Source organism: Balaenoptera borealis (genome assembly GCF_965194805.1).
Source record: "Balaenoptera borealis genome assembly, chromosome: 11".
Classification (NCBI taxonomy): Eukaryota; Metazoa; Chordata; class Mammalia; order Artiodactyla; family Balaenopteridae; genus Balaenoptera; species Balaenoptera borealis.
In genome coordinates this window covers 98140224-98159935 of record NC_138868.1, presented here as the reverse complement: position 1 = coordinate 98159935, position 19712 = coordinate 98140224, and the positions used below count along the sequence as shown (strand labels likewise).

The following is a 19712-nucleotide window of genomic DNA, read 5'->3' as shown; positions in this document are numbered from 1 at the left end:
AAAAGCAGAATACTGGGGAGTTTCAGGAGACTAAAGCAGTAATAATAGTAGAATTATAAAATAACTAAATAGATACAATCTAAAATTTAATAGAATGTGCTAAGTGCCATAAAAGAGGTATCAACAAAGAGCTAAGGCAACGTAAAAAAGTGGGGAAAAGAGTGGGGTAAGGGGAAATAGGGATGGTTTTAAAGGTTCTCTATAATCTACTAAATGACTGTAAGCTCTGGTTTGTCCTTCCCGTCTCTAATTTTAGAAGTAAGTTATTTTCATACTGATACAGAGATTTTCAGAAATTCAAATGAGTGTGACTCATGATTTTCTTTTGCCATAAAAGAATCAGTGGGACAACTGGTCAAAACTAAATAAAGTCTACTTAAATAACTGTAATATACCAACGTTAATTTCCTGATTTTGATAATTATATTGTGGTTATATAAGAGGATGTCCTTGGTTTTAGGAAATACACAGTATAAAATTTAGAGGTAAAAGGGCATATGTCTGCAACTTGCTCCCAAATTTTAAGAAAAAAAATGTCTACATATAAAATGTGTGTACATATTTTACTTCTTATTTTGTACAATACATATACAAAGAGAAAAGGATAATGCAAATTAAAAATATTAATTCTAAAGCAATTTTACTCCAATTAAAAAAAATATTAATGCTTGGGGAATCCAGGTAAAGGATGTATGGGAGTTCTTTGTACCACTCTTGTAGCTTTTCTGTAAATCTGAAATCATGTCAACATAAAAAGTTTTTAAAAATTTGAATGGAGGGAAAATTCATCAAGCACTGGTTATGCTTTAGGAGTACAATGTAGGCAGTGGGCTATTCATTCTCTAACTTCAGTTTTTAGGAATCCTGTGGGATTGCTGTGCACAGCTACACAATTTAAATTAGAGCAATTATACTCTGGAAAAAAAAAAAAAAACCTGTTTTAACACAGAAGTTGAAGTACTGGTGTTATGAAAATAAGTTATTCCTGTGGGTAACATGTGTATGGATGTAACGAGAGTTAGATTATGTAGGAAAAGAGATACAGTAGACCCCTGGCACTTATATAGACAGAACAGTCTCAGTTTCAACGCTATCTAAAGCAACTCCAGCACTTAGAACAATATATTGTTCGTAACAGGCACTAAGAAAATATTTCCTTAATGAATGAATACCAGGCAATAATTCTGCTAACGTGTAATTTATTTTTTTAATGCCTTTATTTTATTTTATTAAATGTTTGAATCACTAAATTTTTTTAAAAAATATTGCTGAACGTTTACAATGACAATTTTGCATTTCTCCATATACTTTATCATATAATGATGTCATATATTTTCTAAATTTCTTAAATCTATATTTAAGATACAACCATATAATAAGAATCCCAAGGAAAACAAAACTTATACCTCAAAATTACTGTTCATCCCATTACTATTTAAGCTGCTAATTTTTGCCCATTAAAACTCCTTTTTTCTTCGCATATTTAAAAATCCACATACTGGTATCATTTTCATTTAAAAAGTCACTCTTTAATATATAACTTTCAGCATACAGTTATTTGTGAATATAATTTTGCAAAAAAATTACTTTATGTCTGATAGTTTACTTTTGAAATTATTTAGAAAGCCTAAAGATGTAGAAGAAAAATAGCATATCAGATTATATAATCTGCATACATAAAGGATTTGCATTGAACTAAATCACAGAGGCAGTTTTGGTGAATTCTTATTCAATATTGTCTGCACGTGCTAATGCGTAACCTAAAATAGCAAGTGGGCAGGACTGAATGTCTTAACTAGTGAGTCTCACTGATTGCTCAACATCTGGATTACAACTTGGCTTTGGGTTTTCTTTATGACCTTAGAATACATATGTGACAAATAATACCCTAAGGAGGTACTCAGGAATTGAGAACTGTATGAATGACAAATTACTGCTTCCTAGTTAAAACTGTGCTACCTTTCTTCCCCCTTATGGTAAAGGTGGCACATACTCACTGCAAAAAAACTCAAAAAGATAAAGAAAAAACAAAAGTCAACCACAATCCAACTACACTCTTAAGATTTTGGTGTAAATCCTTCAGAATTCTTTCTACATATATATTTCAAAAACATTTTTCCAAACCAAAATGGGATCATGCTTTTTACATACTATTTTGTGACCTGCTCTTTTAACTCAGTGATGTGTCATGGACATCTTTCCATGTCAATATGAATCTATATTATCATCTTTAGGACTTCATATGTGCCATTATATGCATGTCCTATAATTATTTTAACCGGAATACCAGCCCCTTATTGATGACATTTTGGGTTGTCTCCAATTTTTTATTATCATAAATACTGAAAATAAACCCTTCTGTTTATTATATATATATACAAATATGTATACATATAGAAGGGTTTATTATATATATGTATTATATACATACATGTATACAAACATACATATACATATAATTTATCTAATTATATCCTCAAGATAAATGCCTGGAGTGCAATTGCTGGGTTAGAGGGTATACCCATTTTAAAGATAAATACATATTTCCAAACAATCTTCTCAGAAAGACTGTAACTAATTTAGATTTCCAGAAACAGAAAGTCTCCATTTCCACTTGATCCTTTTTATCATGCTTTAATTTACAGTGTTTGGTAATCGGAAGGCTTAACGCTCCCCCCTCCCACAATGTTTTTACTTCTCATTTTGTGAATTATATACTCCTGCCCTTAGACTATTTTTTTTACTGGGTGTTTTCCTTTTTCTTATTAGTTGCTAAGAGCTCCTTATAGACAAGGAAGTTTTGCTATTCAACATAAAACAACTATCAACAGCATCTCTTTTTCTAGAAAAACATTTATTATTTCTTCCATGTTTGGACATCTAGCAAAAAATCAGAACTCGAATAATGAGTGAATTTAATAGATGAAACTATTAAACTTCTCACAATAACTGCTACTCTAAAAAAAAAAAACTGCTACTCTAATAAAAAGCAGACTCCTTCCTGAAATTTCTAAAAAACTTCAAAAGCATTTCATTTGCAGGTTTCAACAGGATATAGTGCCTGCTATATACCAACAAAACAGAATATAATGATTTCTTTCATCACAGCAAAATAATCTATCATTATACTGTCTGGGGTACCAAGAAGCAGGATATCTTACCTCTACATGCCCACTACTGGCACAGAGAAAGCAAACCACCCTGGGTGTTATAGGAACAGAGGTCAAGATTCCTAAGCCTCCCATCTCCCACACATTTTCTGCTTCACAATCCTCCTGCGGAGAGAGAGAAAAAGATCATTTATGAGAGTTTTACGACATAACGCTGCACTGAAAAAACGCTGCATTGAAAATAAGGACGAAAAGCATAAAATTAGAGTGACACCAGAATGTCGAGAATATTTCATCTCAATGAGTTCAAAATAACCGCTGCTTTGAAAATTTTAAATCTCAGACACAAACTCTTAAAAGGCTCACCTGTTAACTACAATGCAAAGATTTACTGGGGTTGAATTTCCCTTAGAGTTTTGCTGATTCAAGCGATCATCATGGTTTGATAATACCTATGTGAAAAAATCACTTCCTCAGATACTGTTCTCATCTAAAAGCACTTTACAGCTCAGGATGGGCAGGACTGGCTCCGTGCCTCTGTCCTTCAGTCAGTTCACAGACTGACCTGGTAACACTGACCGGAGTTCTCACACACCTGAACCCATCTATTAATGGCAGATCTTCATTCCTCCGCCCCACCGCCCGAAAGAATTTCCTCTCTTTCAACATCTTTGGTAACATCATTTTCTTGATTTAAAGTCCACAACACTCAACATACTCCCGTGGTCACTGAACAATTTTACCTTAAAGTCCACTCTGATCCTGTGGACTCCATCTGCTGGGACTTTCTGCTTTGAACTATTGCCATTGGAGAGAGTGCTGAGGATGTTCAAAGTGCCTGCATTCTCCTGCTTATTGACCGGAGGTGGTTTTTCCTATGGGGATAGAAGATGGATAAAGAACAAATTCACACCCTGCCTGCCTTCACTCTTGCAACAGATAATAATGCAAATGACAAATCTTAATAGATCTGGAAAACATGTTTCCAATATAAGTATCCTACAGAAACAGACAAGTAATCTTCAGGAGATTTTTTTTTTCCATTGAAGCATTTTATTGGCACGTATGTATTTATACCCCTAGAAAACACATCCCAGGCTTTTCCCTCCTGCGTGTCTTCATCTTGCTTCCTCGTGGTCCACGATGCCACCTGAGGTTGTCAGTACAATGAAACCACACTGACCAGATGGGAGCAGGTTATTCTGCCATTTTTCTAGATCTTGGAGTTGCACACATCAAATCTGGGGCTGATCACGCCACACTTGTGTAACCTGCCTATGAGATTCAAAACAATTTTCCCAGCTCTGTGATCATCAATGATTTCAGATTTGCCAACGTAACCATGCTTCATCATCACAGTTAGAAACTGGACAGGAACTCTGGAACATGCCTTAGTAAGAACCTGGCATTTGCCTCTCTTTTCAGCACTGCTGATGCTCTCAAGAGCATCAGCCTGGACTTGCATGCACACCACTACGGGGGCACAGCAAGAACCGGAAAAGTCTTAAAGACCTCTCTCTCCACATGATAAAAATAGTGAGTGATTGTTATAGACAAATACTGCTAACGGATGTTGAGGGGGAAAAAAAAATTATACTCATCAGCCTGCAGCATAAGCATGTGGGGCTACAAGGAAGGGGAAAACAACAAGGGGAAAAAAAGAGAAAAAATGGAAGTGAGCTAAAGCCTAAACCTGAAGTTTGCTAATTTTAAGAAATTCCACTGCCATCTACACAGAAGCAGAAATGCAGTTTCACTCAATCACGTAAATGTCAAGGATAAGGCTATTTCCCTACAGAATAGAACACATCTTTGACAAATGGCAGGGAAACAAATCTTTCCTCACCTTTTCTTTAGGCTTTTGTTTTACAGGAATACTGGGGCGAGGAGCCACTTTTTTCTGCTTGCTTTGCTCTGGACCTAAAGAATTCAAAATAAACTGCAGTCAGATGTCACTAAACTTACAGTTAATGCTAAATAGCAACGATGACTCTAGCACTGATTGGCCTGCAAAGAAAGGGGCATTAGAAAAAACAAAAAACTATTTAAACTCTAGGCTTTAAATAGGAAATTAAGACACTATCTCCAACTTAACTGGTTTTTGCTTCTATTTCTTTATTATTATGTAACAGTTAAAAGAGAGCTAATTGGGACTTCCCTGGTGGTCCAGTGGTTAATACTCCACGCTCCCAATGCAGAGGGCCCGGGTTTGATCCGTAATCAGGGAACTAGATCCCGCATGCATGCCGCAACTAAGAGCCCGCATGCCGCAACTAAAAGATCCCTCGTGCCACAACTAAGACTCGGTGTAGCCAAAAAAAAAAAAATTAAATAAATATTTAAAAGAGAGCTAATTTTCTTGTACCAAAGACTTAAAAATACACATTTCAGGTTTCCAAATGCTGTTTAAGATGTCAGTGTCCTGTGCTGGTACTTCTGCTGCGGCAGTTCTTCCTGCTGTCCTCACTCACCTGACTCCGGAGGTGGAGGCTGCCTTTTCTTGGGCTCACTAGGAGTGGTCTTGGGGACTTCTTTTCTCGGTGGTGCTGTGCTGGGGGGCTGTAGGGGGATGGCTGGTGCCGGCTGGGAGACCTGCTTGCTGGACTTCCTGGAAGAGGGCGTGGCCACTTGTTTGGCCTCAGGTCCTGGGGTGGAGGCATTCCCTTCCTCACTCTTGTCCTCCGGGGGCTTGCGCGGAGGTGGTTCACTGTTGCTTTTCTTGGGAGCGGGATCCTCTCTTGCTGATGGGGTAGACTTCTGACTAGAGTCAGCCAAGTTCTTCACAACACTGCTCTCTTTGCTCTCTTTCTTTTCACTGGTCTTAGACTTCTTCTCTTTCTTCTTCACAGCTGGGGGTGGGGGGGGGAAAGCAAGATTATTTTTCTGTAAGTGAGAAAATTTTATTTAAAATATAAGTATAGGAATGTAACAATCTTAGTCTCAGTTTCCTGAGACTAAGTTGACACTGGAAGACTCAAGAAAGTTAATGCCAAGTTGGCAAGTGCAACAGGTATACTTTTATTACTCTAGGAAATGAAATATAATGTAATTTTTTGTATGAATTTAAAAAAATTTTTCTTATGGAAATATTCAAACATACTCCAAGGTGAAGGGAATAGTAAAATGAACACTCATGTACCTATCACCCAGCTTCAACAACCAACAGCTCCCTGGGAAACAGCAGTACTTGAAAAAAGGCTAGTATTCTCTTTACACTAGATGTACACAACTATATGACATTAAAGCAGGAAGCATTTGGGGGAAGATCTTTTGACAACACTACCTTTTGCTTGCTTCTGAAGGTAGGCTTTGGAAGGCATCCATTGTAGATTCTGACATTTTCTCATCCTAGAATAATAAGGAATAGCATAAAGTAAACTTCATTTAGGAGAGAAGCAATTGAAGCAAGTATTAATTCGTCTGCAAGAATCCGTGAACCTTGGGCTTCCCTGGTGGCGCAGTGGTTAAGAACCCGCCTGACAATGCAGCGGACACACGTTCGAGCCCTGGTCCAGGAATATCCCATATGCCGCGGAGCAACTAAGCCCGTGCACCACAACTACTGAGCCCGCGCTCTAGAGCCCACGAGCCACAACTACTGAAGCCAGCGCGCCTAGAGCCCGTGCTCCTCAACAAGAGAAGTCACTGCAATGAGAAGCCTGTGCACCGCGACAGAGTAGCTCCCGCTCGTCACAACTAGAGAAAGCCCGCATACAGCAACGAAGACCCAACACAGCCAAAAATAAATAAATAAATTAAAAAAAAAAAAAGAATCCGTGAACCTTTATTCAGGTTCATTTTGAGAGTTGAAAAAAGGACTGCTCATTATTTAAATTCAAGCCTTTAAATCCTCTGATCAGCAATTTCACCTACCTTGAGGATCTAAAAGGAGCAAATATCAAATTATTTTTGAAATGGGACTCAAATGTCTTGCAACCCAGTACTGACTAGCGCCACACACAAAACGATCAGTCATTATTTCTTACAGTCAAATCAGTCCTGCTCCCTTATAAGATTATTACTCATATAGTAATCTGAATACAAAATGGACTAAAATTACCCAAGTCCTTTGTCTGCCACTACAATGCTACAGGTCTATCTCAGGGCTTTGATAGATATTTCAGTCCTCAGTTTATTGAAACTCAAAACTTAATTTGAAGTTTAATATTGAACTGAATCCACTGCAACCCCTAAATTTAGTGCAATTTTATCTTGCTATCATGTACCTTTTTTTGTTGTTCTGTGAATTGTCTCACTTCTTTCCACTAATGGGACTGAGACAAGATTCTTGCTTAAGGCCAGACTAAACCAAAGCACAGAATTCTCGGTGTCTCCTGGAAACTGTCTCCCCTTAAGTAAATAATGCAGCATTTCTCCCAATTATGTTTTATATAAATCACTTTCGGGCTTCCCTGGCGGCGCAGTGGTTGAGAATCTGCCTGCCAATGCAGGGGACACGGGTTCGAGCCCTGGTCTGGGAAGATCCCACATGCCGCGGAGCAACTGGGCCCGTGAGCCACAATTACTGAGCCTGCGCGTCTGGAGCCTGTGCTCCGCAACAAGAGAGGCCACGATAGTGAGAGGCCCGCGCACCGCGATGAAGAGTGGCCCCCGCTTGCCACAACTAGAGAAAGCCCTCACACAGAAACGAAGATCCAACACAGCCATAAATAAATAAACAAACAAACAAACAAACAAATAAATAAATAAAATTAAAAAAATAAATAAATCACTTTCATGTTATTCGTTCATTCAGCGAATATCTATGGATAATATCTATTCCTGGTGCCAGGCACTTGATGAGATACTCAACCACCAAAATTTATTTATGCAACTCTCTTGATCCACTTTCAACAAATTATCCCACAGAGCAGAAAGTGCATCCACAAACTGACTAGAAAAAGGGAAAAAAGGTAGAGTAATCAAAACTTCCAAGGAATTCCCTGGCGGTCCAGTGGTTAGGACTCGGCGCTTTCACTGCCGTGGCCCGGGTTCGATCCCTGGTTGGGGAACTAAGATTCCGCAAGTAGCGCGCGGGGTGGGGGAAGACTTCCATAGGCATGAAAATATTCTGAGAGTTAGAGAGTGGAGAGACTTATATCACCAATATTTCCTGAATGCCATAAAGATAAAGGTAATTTCAGTTGACCTGATAAATACTAGGCCTAAATTCGTTGGTGATTAAGTAGAAACCCTCCAGAGTTGCACTGATATGGCAGCTCTAGACACATGTGGCTATGTGAATTTAAAATTACATGGAAATTTTAAATGTCGTTCCTTAGTCACACCAACCATGTTTCAGGTGCTAAACAGCCATATGGCTAAGGGCTACCACACTGACCTGAGCAGATACAGAACGTTCACAGCACTGCGCCTGAGGATTTCTGATTTAAGCACAGCCCAAACCCAGCACAGCACGAAATCCAAGCGTGCAACTCATCTTGCAACTTGAGGTGACTTGGTACAACCACACTGGGCGTTCGGGCGCTTTTTCTCTGTGACAAGCGGGACAGTGGCTGAGACCAGCCCCCCAGAGAGACGCGCACTCACTTGCAGCACTGCTTCTTTATGTTGCGGCCACCAAACTTGGGCTTGTCCAAGCAGTTAGTGCACACACCACAGTCCTCAGGCACCTGGCAGCCGGGACACTGTCCACACCGCCTTGACCGCCGTCCCTTCTTTACTGGAGGTTCCTGCGGCGCCTTGTTTCTGGTGACGGGTTTAATTGGTTTGATGGGCGGAGCAAGAGGTTCGGCGTCTTCTGAGCCAGCAATCGATGACTTGTCTGTTAAAGAAACGTGGCATTAGCTCTGACAGAGTGTCTGGGTCCTTCCTGGGAGCAGAGGGGAGATTCTCAAAATCTACTGATGTTAGTATATACATTCAAACCTTGTTTTAATTGGGACTTCAGAAATCAAATTCATTACAATAAAAATATTCATATGCAGAACACAGAGCCTGTTTTAAATAATTACTTAAATGTTTAAAAATGCCTGTAACTTGCAGCTTGATGAAAGAAGAAATCCGAACAATGAAAACAAAATACAGTGTAACCTAAAGTCAAGAATATGAATTGAGGGAGTTCCCTGGTGACCTAGTTGTTAGGATTTGGCACTTTCACTGCAGGGGCCCGGGTTCGATCCCTGGTTGGGGAACATCCTGCAAGCCACGCAGCGTGGCCACAATAAAAAAAATAAAATAATTAATTTTTTAAAAAAAGAAAATATGATTAAAAAAAAAGAAAGTAAAGAAAGCATTAAAAGAAAAAAAAAAGAAAAAAGAAAAGAGGGCTTCCCTGGTGGTGCAGTGGTTGAGAATCTGCCTGCCAAGGCAGGGGACACGGGTTTGAGCCCTGGTCTGGGAAGATCCCACATGCCACGGAGCAACTGGGCCCGTGAGCCACAACTACTGAGCCTGCGCGTCTGGAGCCTGTGCTCCGCAACAAGAGAGGCCGCGATAGTGAGAGGCCCGCGCACCGCGATGAAGAGTGGCCCCCGCTCGCCGCAACTAGAGAAAGCCCTCGCACAGAAACGAAGACCCAACACAGCCAAAAATAAATAAATAAATTAATTAATTAAAAGAAAAAAGAAAACAAAAGAATATGAATTGAATGCTTCTGAAGACTCTCTGAACCTCTAAATTTCATCTGAGCAGTCACCCATGAGAACGTGCCTCACAGACCTGAAACCACAGGGCCCCAGCTGCTGTGCTCTGAAATCCAGGGGTACAGAGGCCACACTTACCACAGCGGTTGCTCTCAGGCAGTGACAAGCGTGGCAGGGATACTAGGGTAGGCCTGTTCCCGGGAGACACGAGACTCCTCTGACAGTCACTGTTTGCTCAAGGGCTCCCTGACAGCCTTGCCAACCTTTCTCACGCTGCATGGCACCCAGGAAGATTCTGCCCAGCCTTCCTTCCCACTCTCCTTCACTAGGGTCAGACTTACAGAGCAGTCTGACAGCTCTCCCAGCCTTTCCTGACTCCCTCCCCATTTCCTCTCTCAGGCATTTCCTCTAGTAACACCCTTACACATTTAATCCCCCCGCCCTCCGCCATCTGGTTTTTGGAGGACCCAGCCTAACATATAATGCTATGAAGAGCCTACTGGGCACTCCCAGGATGATCAGCAAACAAACCCAGTGTCTGCTTAGACTTCAAGGTTGACATCCCCGACCTACCATCATTTCCCATGGAAGACAAAATCTTTTCTCGTTCTTCCCAAGGTAAGGCACTCAGGGTGGGCATGTCATCAGGAAACACAGCTCGTTTTCGGCCAAGGGCAACAGCAGCTCTTCTGCAGACGTGTTTAATCCGGGGTCCTCGCACAGAGGTCTCCGATGAGTCACTTTCTTGACCCTGAGTGGGAGGCAAGCCAAAAACAAACAATAACAACCATATGCGTTGAAAATATAATTGAATGAAGCCAAGGTATAGTTGATTAACTTATAATCTAGAATCCACACATACAACTCTAGTTATTCCCAGCTGACATGCCATATCAATATATAGAAATCACCTACTTCTAAAATTGGCAGAAAAGGATTCTAATCAAAAAACAGAAACCAACTAAGCTTCTATTCCCAATTATACTACTTCTTTAAAATTTCCCTCAAAAAAAATCAAGCTGCCAGTCTGCATTATCAAGAAGCTCATTCTCGTGTAAGTAGGGCTTATCTAAGCACAGACTATTTCTTATATTTCCCTGATCAACAGAGAAGTAGGGGGAAATAACCTATAAATGGAAGTATAAAAGGCCACGGCTCCAAACAGAAATGTCTCACATTTTAAAGAGCCACGGCTCCCATCACTAGGAGGTTAACCAAAAACATCCAAAATGGTGTCAGAAATAAGTCTCATCATATTCCTGCTAGACCCCTCAACTGGCAGAATTACTAAATGTAAATGTGGCCCTACGTTGAATAACATTAAAACCTAAGTTTGTGGTCATCTTAACCTAACTGGATATGTTGGTATGAACACGCATCTACTACATGACAATGTTTAAAAACAATCTAAAGATTGGCAGGTTTTCTCAGAAAAGGCCAGTGCCTAGCTCGCTTTGTTAATTAAAAAAAAAAAAAAGCTCTTCTTTACAAAAATCTGTTTGTCATCATCTTCACTAACTGAATTGTACAGCTTTTCTGTACCACAACTTGAGGCTAAGTGCTTCTCATATGTATTCTGCAAATACCTATTTTCTATTGGTCTAATCACTCACAACTCAGAGGAAGAGATTCCCCCCCCGTCCCTGTTTTCTATAGTAAACAACAGTAAAACAGTCTGACTGCAAAAATGCACCTTCAAAATTAAGTCACAGATTCCATCAAACCAAACCCATTAAGTACAAACAACTCAGCATTCAGGGTAATGTGGCCCCACGTACCTTTCAGTCTTGGTTCACCGCTTTCCTACACGTACCAGTCCAGCTATCCCCGTTCCTCAAGTACGTTTTATACGTTTCTATCTCTACCCTACACTGTTTCCTCTCCTTAAAAATGTCTCCCCTATCATCTTCTTCTACCTATCAAAATCCTACCCGTCCGTAAAGGACCACTGCGAATGCCACCATCTTTTCCTGATTCCCGTAACTGGATCTAACTGAAACAGTCAGCCTAAAACTTGCTCCTAGATGGGGCTCGAGAGACTGTTGATTTTAATGGGCAAGATGGAAAAGAGTACCTGTGCTTTGGGCTGGTCAGTTTGTTTAAGACTCTTACTCTTCTCAATCTTGCAGAGCTGGGCTTTGGCCTTTTTTAGGAGGCTGGCAACCCTCTTGTCAGTCATTGGAAGCTTGTCTGCCTGAGCCAACATGGAGCCTATGGAGGAAGTGGAATGTTTAACAGTGCTAGATGAAGGAGTGGAAAGGCAGAGGGTTTTCTCCTTCTCCAGGGATGGGGCAGTTGGGCCGAGGTCCAAGTTGGTTTTTTCCAGATTTCCTCTCCCTTTCTTTATAAGTATTTTGGTTTTGACAGCTGTTGTATCCCCAAGAGTCACAGAAGCAATATCAGTCCCAGAATCAAGTGATGAAGACTTCTTCCGCCCGGTTGCTTTTTTGGCAGAAGATGAAGTGGCCACATCTTCACCAACAACCTTCTCTTTGGAAACCCTACCCACAGGATACAAAGCAGAGCTACTCTGAATTTCTGATCCCTTTTTCCTTTTCTCTTTCCTGGACTCCCGCTTATTCTCTTTTTCTCTCTCCCGGTCTCTCTCTCTACTCTTGTCCTTCTCCACGCTCTTGTCAGCATCTCGCTCTTTGGACAGCTCCTCAGGGGCCTTGTCTTTATTTCTCCCTCTCTCAGTCTGAGAGCCTGGGGTAAACCAAGGGAAGAGAGGAGTGGGACTACTGGACGAAAATGGCTCTGCCGGAGCACTAGTCTGCTTCCTTGGTCTCTGGTTTTTCTCTGCAGATTCCCCAGACTGAGTCAGGGAGTGAGAAGGAAAAGTAAAAGTTGGGTTTAAGGCACTAGTGGCAAGAGGGCTAACAGAAATGCTTAACGAGGAAGAGACAGAAGACGGTGGGGTGAGAGGTGACAGCTCGGAAGTGCTAAGCCTTCCACTTCTTGTCCTCATGGAGTGAGAAGGAGATCTTGGTTCTGATCGAATAGGGCTAAACACTTTTCTTTTCCTTTTCCTGTTAGAGACTCCTGACGAAGACGTGCCAGCAGAAGTTCGATTACTAGGCAAGGTTACAGACTCAAATATCCTAGAGTGAGCCTCACTTGGAGTAAATCGTGGAGCTCTCAGAAGAGGGCTCCTTTTGTGCATATCAAACCTTGTTCCGGAATGGAGTGGCGAAAACAATCGGGCTGAAGCAGCGGTACCAGATGTAGAAAACCCGGACGCGAAGCCGACGTCCTCAGGAGTCAGTGGAGGGGGGCGGAAATTATCAAATATTGGTTTGCGAATAAGACCTTCTTTGGCATACTTTGCTGAGGAAAAGTACTGTGGCTCTGACCTAGAGTGCTTTAAAGAAGTCCACCTAAATGTCGGTTCTCGCAAAATAGATTTTCGCTTCCCTTGCATGGGAGCGGCAGAAGTAGGCAAAAATGGTGATGCTAAAGGGATGGTTGGAGGCATGAGCCAAGGTGTGTGGTCAGCGATGCTGGAGGCTGGCTGCAGCGGGGGTGGTGGAGTAAGCAGGGGTGGCGGTGGCGAGGAAGAGGTCTGCTGCTGGGGGGCACTTTGTAGGGTGGACAACTTTTTCGTCGTTCTAGATCCAAAACTTCTCTCTGACACTGAATACCTTCTGCTTCTCCTGTCATTACTATCGTTTTCTGGGGACTGGGAAATAGGCAGTGGAGTGTGAACTTCGGGGGTATCGCTCCGCTCTTCAGGAAGTACCTGAATCTCCTCAGAGGCCTGAGAATCTGTGGAGGTATCAACACTGGGGCTACTGGATCGGGAGGAGTCTGAAGACATTTGAGAGGAGTGCTGAGAAGCTGCACTTGATTTTTCGGAAGATCCACAGGACGTGGCGCCGAATCTACTATTCGGTGTAGACTCTAGTCGGGCAATTTTAATTGGAGGGTCATAATCCTCATCCTCTATGAACCGCCGAGGGGTTTTAATGATCCTCGAGGAGATGGCACTGACAACAGGCATAATGAACTGTCGGATGTTTTTGACCTGTGTCTTCACTTTTCTTCCTTGCAGCTGAGCTGCTTCTTTCTCAATTTTCTTTTGAGCCCCCTTTTTTGCCCTCTGCAAGAGCTGCTTAGCAATTGTTGCATCTGTCCTTTTAGAAGAAGGAATAATCCTAACCGGCTTAATCCTTCGAGGGCTTTGTCTGACTACTGTCTTATCTTCTTTTGTGAGTGGAGGTGTTCCTTCCTTGTCTTTCCGGACCTTCTGGGGCTTTTCCAGTTCAGAGTTAATGAGGAGACCTGAAGGGGTCTTTATCCTTTCTGTTGACGGAGGCCTTCCTCGCCGGCGTACAATCTGTACCCCCTTCCTTCCTATTTGAAGCTTCCCTGTCTTAAACTTTGACTTGAGAGGAGAGAGTTTACCTGCTCTTAATTTTTTAATCTTTGTGGCTTGCTGAAACGTAGCAGAAGGTGTTCGTTTCATTTTCTTCAGGCTATCTTCTTTGTTTCCCTTTGGTAACTCTGAAATGTCCTTTCCATGCGTTATTTTGAGTTTTACTCCAGGGAAGGTGGGAGGTCTTCCTCTCTTCTTTTCTATACTTTTAGAATCTTTCTTCTTGATCTTATCTCCAGATTTGGTCTCTGATTTATTTAGAGGGGAGAACACAGATGGGTCTGAGAGGAGAGCTGAATTTCGGTCAGAGCCACTTCTAGGTCTCCCGCGAGGTTTTCGAGGACTAGTTTTAACTGTGTATAGAAATTAAACAATGAAGAGCATATATTTAGCTTTGTAGTTTAGGTCTTAACTAAGCTGAATATAATTTAGCACAAGCCATTCTGTACTGAACTCTACCTGGGTCTAATCAGTCAATAAAACATCTTAATTGTGCTTAGTTTCTTTTCACCAAAAACCTGCCTAAAAGAAATCAAGTAAATAACATCCTACCTAAAAGAACACTTAACTACCTTTTTGATAGAAAAACTAAGATAATAAGAGGTTTTCAACTGAGCAATTAATATATAAAACTAATTTTCCTACAACTTTAGGTGAACAAGGTTTTTTCTGAATTAAAAAAAGGTGTGTTTTAAAAAAATCTGTATGACCTTTTCCATATCGTAGCCACCAAGAGTTAACATCTGAGAACACATTTATAGTAAGTCATCCCATTTTTTCAACTCAGAATTTTGGCTTTAATAAATCTGAACAAGATGCTCTTCAGTCAACAACATACCAACTTCTAGAGGCTACAATAATATACCAACTTCTATAGGCAGCTCAGCTTCCTATATTTTCAATCTGCTTTGCCAAAGTAAGTTAAGAGAGTTTCATTGAAAAGAAAAACATTCATTCATGAGACATCAGAATAAGATCACTGAACTCAGTGGTAGGTGAACTAATCAGTGAAATGACATGAGATGTCCATTCATCTATTCCCCTACCTACAGGTTCTTGAACTAGTTAGTCTCAAATTACAAAAAAGATTTAACCATAATTGATGTCAAGAGCAAACTGACAATATAAATCCGATTTCTTCTATTCTAAATAAAAGGAATTTGCCAACTTATAAATCAGCTCAATTTGCTGCTTATCAAGAGACTTCAGAAAACCACTGTAGCCTAAAATTCTCTCTTTTTTTTTTTTTTTTGTTTTTGGCCATGCTGCACAGCTTGTGGGATCTCAGTTCCCTGACCAGGGATTGAACCCAGGCCCCAGCACTGAAAGCAGTGAAAGCCTGGAATCCTAACCACTAGGCCACCAGGGAACTCCCTAAAATTCTTTGTATAGTCTGTACTTTCTTTTCTTTTTAAAGATGCATTCTTTTTTATTGAAGTATAATTGACATACAATATATATTAGTTCCAGGTGTACAACATAGTGATTTGATTTATATACACCACAGATTGATCACCACATATAGTCTGTACTTTCTAAATGTATTAAGAGTTGCCTCCTCTATCATATCATCTCTTCTCTCGTGACTTTTCAATGTTTTATATGACTCAACATTCTTCTGAGATTAAAACCTCCCCTAAGAGGCACCAGAAGAGATTTATGCCATTATGATGAACATTTTAGACTATGGAACCAGCTTTCTAACAGAACAGAAATCAACAAAGGTCTTATTGTTGAGCTTTCTAAATATAAATGCTTTCCTCACCAATTAACTTGAAACTTCTCTTAATAGATTAAGATTCACAAATCTGTTCTCAATATATACTAATTACAACAAAAGTAATGGACTCAAAGACAGCAGAGAAACGGTTTCATTTCTTAATAAAGTATATACAGATGGTTTAAAAAAACAAACAAACAAACAAAAACCAACATTTAAGGTACACTGACAGCCAAGAAAAAAACTTAAGAGGAAACCATCAAGAAAGGGTTGTGAATTAACAAAATAAACTCCTACCCAGAAGTACATCACAAGATTCCTTATAATCTTGGTAGACTTGAACTTGGCTACTCAAAGGCCTTTATTAATTCTGAAAACCTCTTCTATCCATCTTTTAAAAAAAGCTTTTGGTGGACAGGTAGAAAAAGCAGAATAGAGAAGAGTCCTGCTCTGCTGCTAACGTCCATAATCCACAACACATTCAAAGAACTCACAAATCAGTCAGAAGTAACTGCTCATCATGTCTTTTCTGGGCCTCATTTTATTATCTATAAATGAAGGGTCAGACCAGACAATCTCTAACATCACCTGATATGAAGTTTTAAGATTTCATCACATCTTAAAGAGAATATTGCTACTGTCTAAATGGCATAGATACTGGAATACTACTGACTAAGTCCTCTCAACTAGAATGGCAATACCACCACCACTTGGGAAAGGAAAAACTGTCAACTTATGTGTTTGAGTTAGATTACTATATAATATATGATGACTCAAATGAAATGCAAATGCTAACAAACATCACAAACTATGTCAACATCAAGGACCAAAAGCACAGCTAACAACATCATATTTAACTAGACTGTCTATGCACATAAAATCAAAGACAACCATACAAGAAGTCAGAATGGCAGCACAGATGGGGAATGTTTTTTTCATCAAAAGATCTATAGCCCTCTCCTATACAGAACAGAATTCTGCAAGCCATTAAATGTTATTTCCACTGAGGATCATCTTGCAGGAGACTGCTGTTAAGTCTAGAATTTCAAGACATTCTAGATATAAGAGAACAATGACAAATATTGCTAATAAATGGAAATACCCATGTCGTTTTTATTTTCTTTATTTTAACACAGTTTTTCAAGGATCAGATAAAATAGTTTCATACAGTGCCAACATTTTGTTTTTAGCTCTTTGACAATAGTAGACCAAATTTCATCTGTAAAAAACAATGGCCAAATTATTTCCAAAGTCATATATACTGCCATACAATTCAAAACGTGTAAATCTGAGGATGCTGTTCTCAGTAGGTAACCTTCAATCTGCCTACCAGGTTTTGCAAGCATTCCATGGAAATCTAGCCCCCATGCCTCTGGTGGTTCCCACAGAGAAGCATAATCGAAGATAAACCAAGAGCGGCCTGACAGAGAAGTCCCTTAAAGAGGTCTAGCTAGCTCATAAGCCATTTCCTACTTAGTGTGAGGGAAAGGGAAGGATGCACCCAAAAAACCCCAGTATTTAAGACCACCCTTTACATGCAAAGAAGGCAAGGGGAAGTCACAGTCTCTTAACAAACAAAACGTAAAGATGCCATGCATTTAACTGGCCATACCTGAAGGAGACCTTGTGGGGCTTCGTACTCTGACTTCTTCATCTGAGCCAAAACCTAAGAACTGCTCATCCTATAACAAAGGAAAATTATTTTAAAATCAGGAAAAAAAAAAAAAAAAAAACCATGAATCTGAACATATCCCAAAGAAATGCCCAGAGGAGACACAAATGAATTTGGAAAATTTAGCCTCTATGTATTACTCATCATCATTCATATGGATATTATTATAAAATAACTTAATACTGAAATAAATGGACCCAGCCATATGGCTTCATTACAGACAAATAGGAGCTGTGTAGTAATTGAACAATGCATTGATAAGTTATCTTTGGTGCACAGTACATAGGGGACAGTCCTAAATTTCAAACTATAGATACAGCCCAAAACAATTAAAGAATGACTTTAATTCAAGTAAGCAAATCAGTACAATGGCAGAAATATACAGCCCCAATAAAACAAATATATCTTTTCAACAAGTAGCTAAGTCTACAGACACATAAGGAATAATCTACAATATCATAATCTCTTGCCTACTAAATATTAATAGAGACTGAAATTGCCATTATCGTCAGTTCCTTAACTCAGGAATTGACATTTAGATGTGATTTCTATACATTTGAGATCCAAAGATTCTCAACATGCATTTTATGGCATCATTTTTAAATGCCCTGTGATAAGAGACTTAATGGTGGGCAGCAGCATTTGTGAAAGGGATGATGAATTGACCACATCAATTCAAGAATGCATCCAAGAATAACTGAAGGAAGCATCTTATTTTCAGTCATACTTAGAAAAGGCAAAAACTTCTCTTTACCTCTAACTTTTAACCTGCCTTTTAAAAAAATACTAAGGATTTAACCGATTTTGAACAAACTGTCAAGAAATATGGTCTATTTAAACAACCTGATTAATAGAAATTCACTGATTCAGAAACTAAGTTTTCTACAAAGAGATGAGAAAGAATTTCAGATGCCAGAAACAAAATCCACAATAAGAACAAAATAAGGAATTATAGACAGATTTTCTTGTACCTCCAATTTATACTGATAATCCCCAAACTAAGTTCCAACAGTTAAAGCCCCCCAGTTGTAGAGGGGGTCACTTCATCCTCTCGTTTGTTGGCACATGCCACCACTGAAGAGAGGGAAGGGCTTGTCTGAGGTCTCAATTTTTTTACTTATTGGAGTGTTGTAAGGAATAAATGAAATAATTTATGTAAGTTATGTAATTTATGTAAAACCATTCATAAAACTATAATGTGGTGTCCATATTGTAGTTCTTATTATTGATGTGGTTTTAGAAACTGAAGTTCTGAAGGGCCAAATGACTTGCCCAAGATCATACAGTTATTTACAAATAACTTCCTACCATAATGGCTACAATCTAAAACTATGAATAAATATTTAAAGGAATCCAATAAATCACCTACAGTACAAAATACCCTATTCTTTCAGCTACTGTTAAAGTTAACATGACACCCATTTTCAAATCCTTAAAGTTTCTGATTTAATTCATTCTTTCCCTGCATTATCCTTATGGAACAACTGCTAATCTATGCATTTCACAAAGACATCTGAGGATTTCCTAACACTTGCCAGGGGACTACATTGCTACATGTGTAAGTTCTATGCTCCAAGTGTTGCAATGAGAGAGTTCTAGCAACTATACATACAATAGCCAACAGGTAAAGTAACCAACAGCTGGAGTAATGAAAAATGTTTAATCTTTAAAGGAAACATAAGAGATCCACACTGCTATGTTCATTATCAGCAACCTTAGTGAGTCACTTTTCTATATTTCTAACTTTCACAATATATAACTGTACAACCCTAATTCAGTGTGCTCCAAAAGAGTACTACTGAGCTGTCAAGCAGTAATTTAACTAACTCTGCCAATGTTTAAAGTTTCCAAGTACTTTCCAAAATGACAGAAAGCATTAACTCTTTCTTTGTGGTCTTGTAGTTGGAATAAGAAAAGAATGACTTGACTTCCACCCAAGAGCTTTCTTTTCACTTCAAATATAGATTGACTTCTTGAAGCATGCTTAAAAAAATAAGCACCCATTGTTTAAATAATCCAGACAGTTTAGCCAAAAACAAAAGCCATCATTGTTATGTTAAAGAGCTCTGGTCAGCTAACTCTGAACTTCCAATTCCACGTAAGAGTCCCCCCAAATCTAAGGAAAACCAAGCTGAGAAAGCACTGGGGAAAAAAATGCTGCAAGAAGGCGCTACAAATGAAGTCCTTTTTGCCTCTCCTGTCGCTCCCATCACCCCCTTTAAACACATGG

At 39.7% G+C, this 19712-nt stretch overlaps 1 protein-coding gene and 1 pseudogene across 12 annotated transcripts in view; both read right to left on the bottom strand.

Moving 5' to 3' along the window:
- The window catches only part of KMT2A (lysine methyltransferase 2A), a 74896-nt gene that overhangs the window by 32031 nt on the left and 23153 nt on the right, over window positions 1–19712 (bottom strand). For 9 of the 11 annotated variants that reach the window (XM_082342106.1, XM_082342114.1, XM_082342109.1 and 6 more), the window contains 9 exons: window positions 17423–17492; window positions 11790–14443; window positions 10289–10466; window positions 8661–8895; window positions 6394–6458; window positions 5582–5959; window positions 4957–5030; window positions 3854–3985; window positions 3162–3275 (listed from right to left, as the gene is read on the bottom strand). In XM_082342106.1, coding sequence (XP_082198232.1) covers window positions 3162–3275; window positions 3854–3985; window positions 4957–5030; window positions 5582–5959; window positions 6394–6458; window positions 8661–8895; window positions 10289–10466; window positions 11790–14443; window positions 17423–17492 — 3900 coding nt within the window. The remainder of the gene's footprint in view (window positions 1–3161; window positions 3276–3853; window positions 3986–4956; window positions 5031–5581; window positions 5960–6393; window positions 6459–8660; window positions 8896–10288; window positions 10467–11789; window positions 14444–17422; window positions 17493–19712) is intronic. The other 2 variants (XM_082342107.1, XM_082342108.1) reach the window with 1 other exon arrangement.
- Window positions 3992–4945, bottom strand: LOC309605830 (small ribosomal subunit protein uS8 pseudogene; annotated as a pseudogene). The gene has a single exon. The product of its transcript is annotated as a small ribosomal subunit protein uS8 pseudogene (transcript).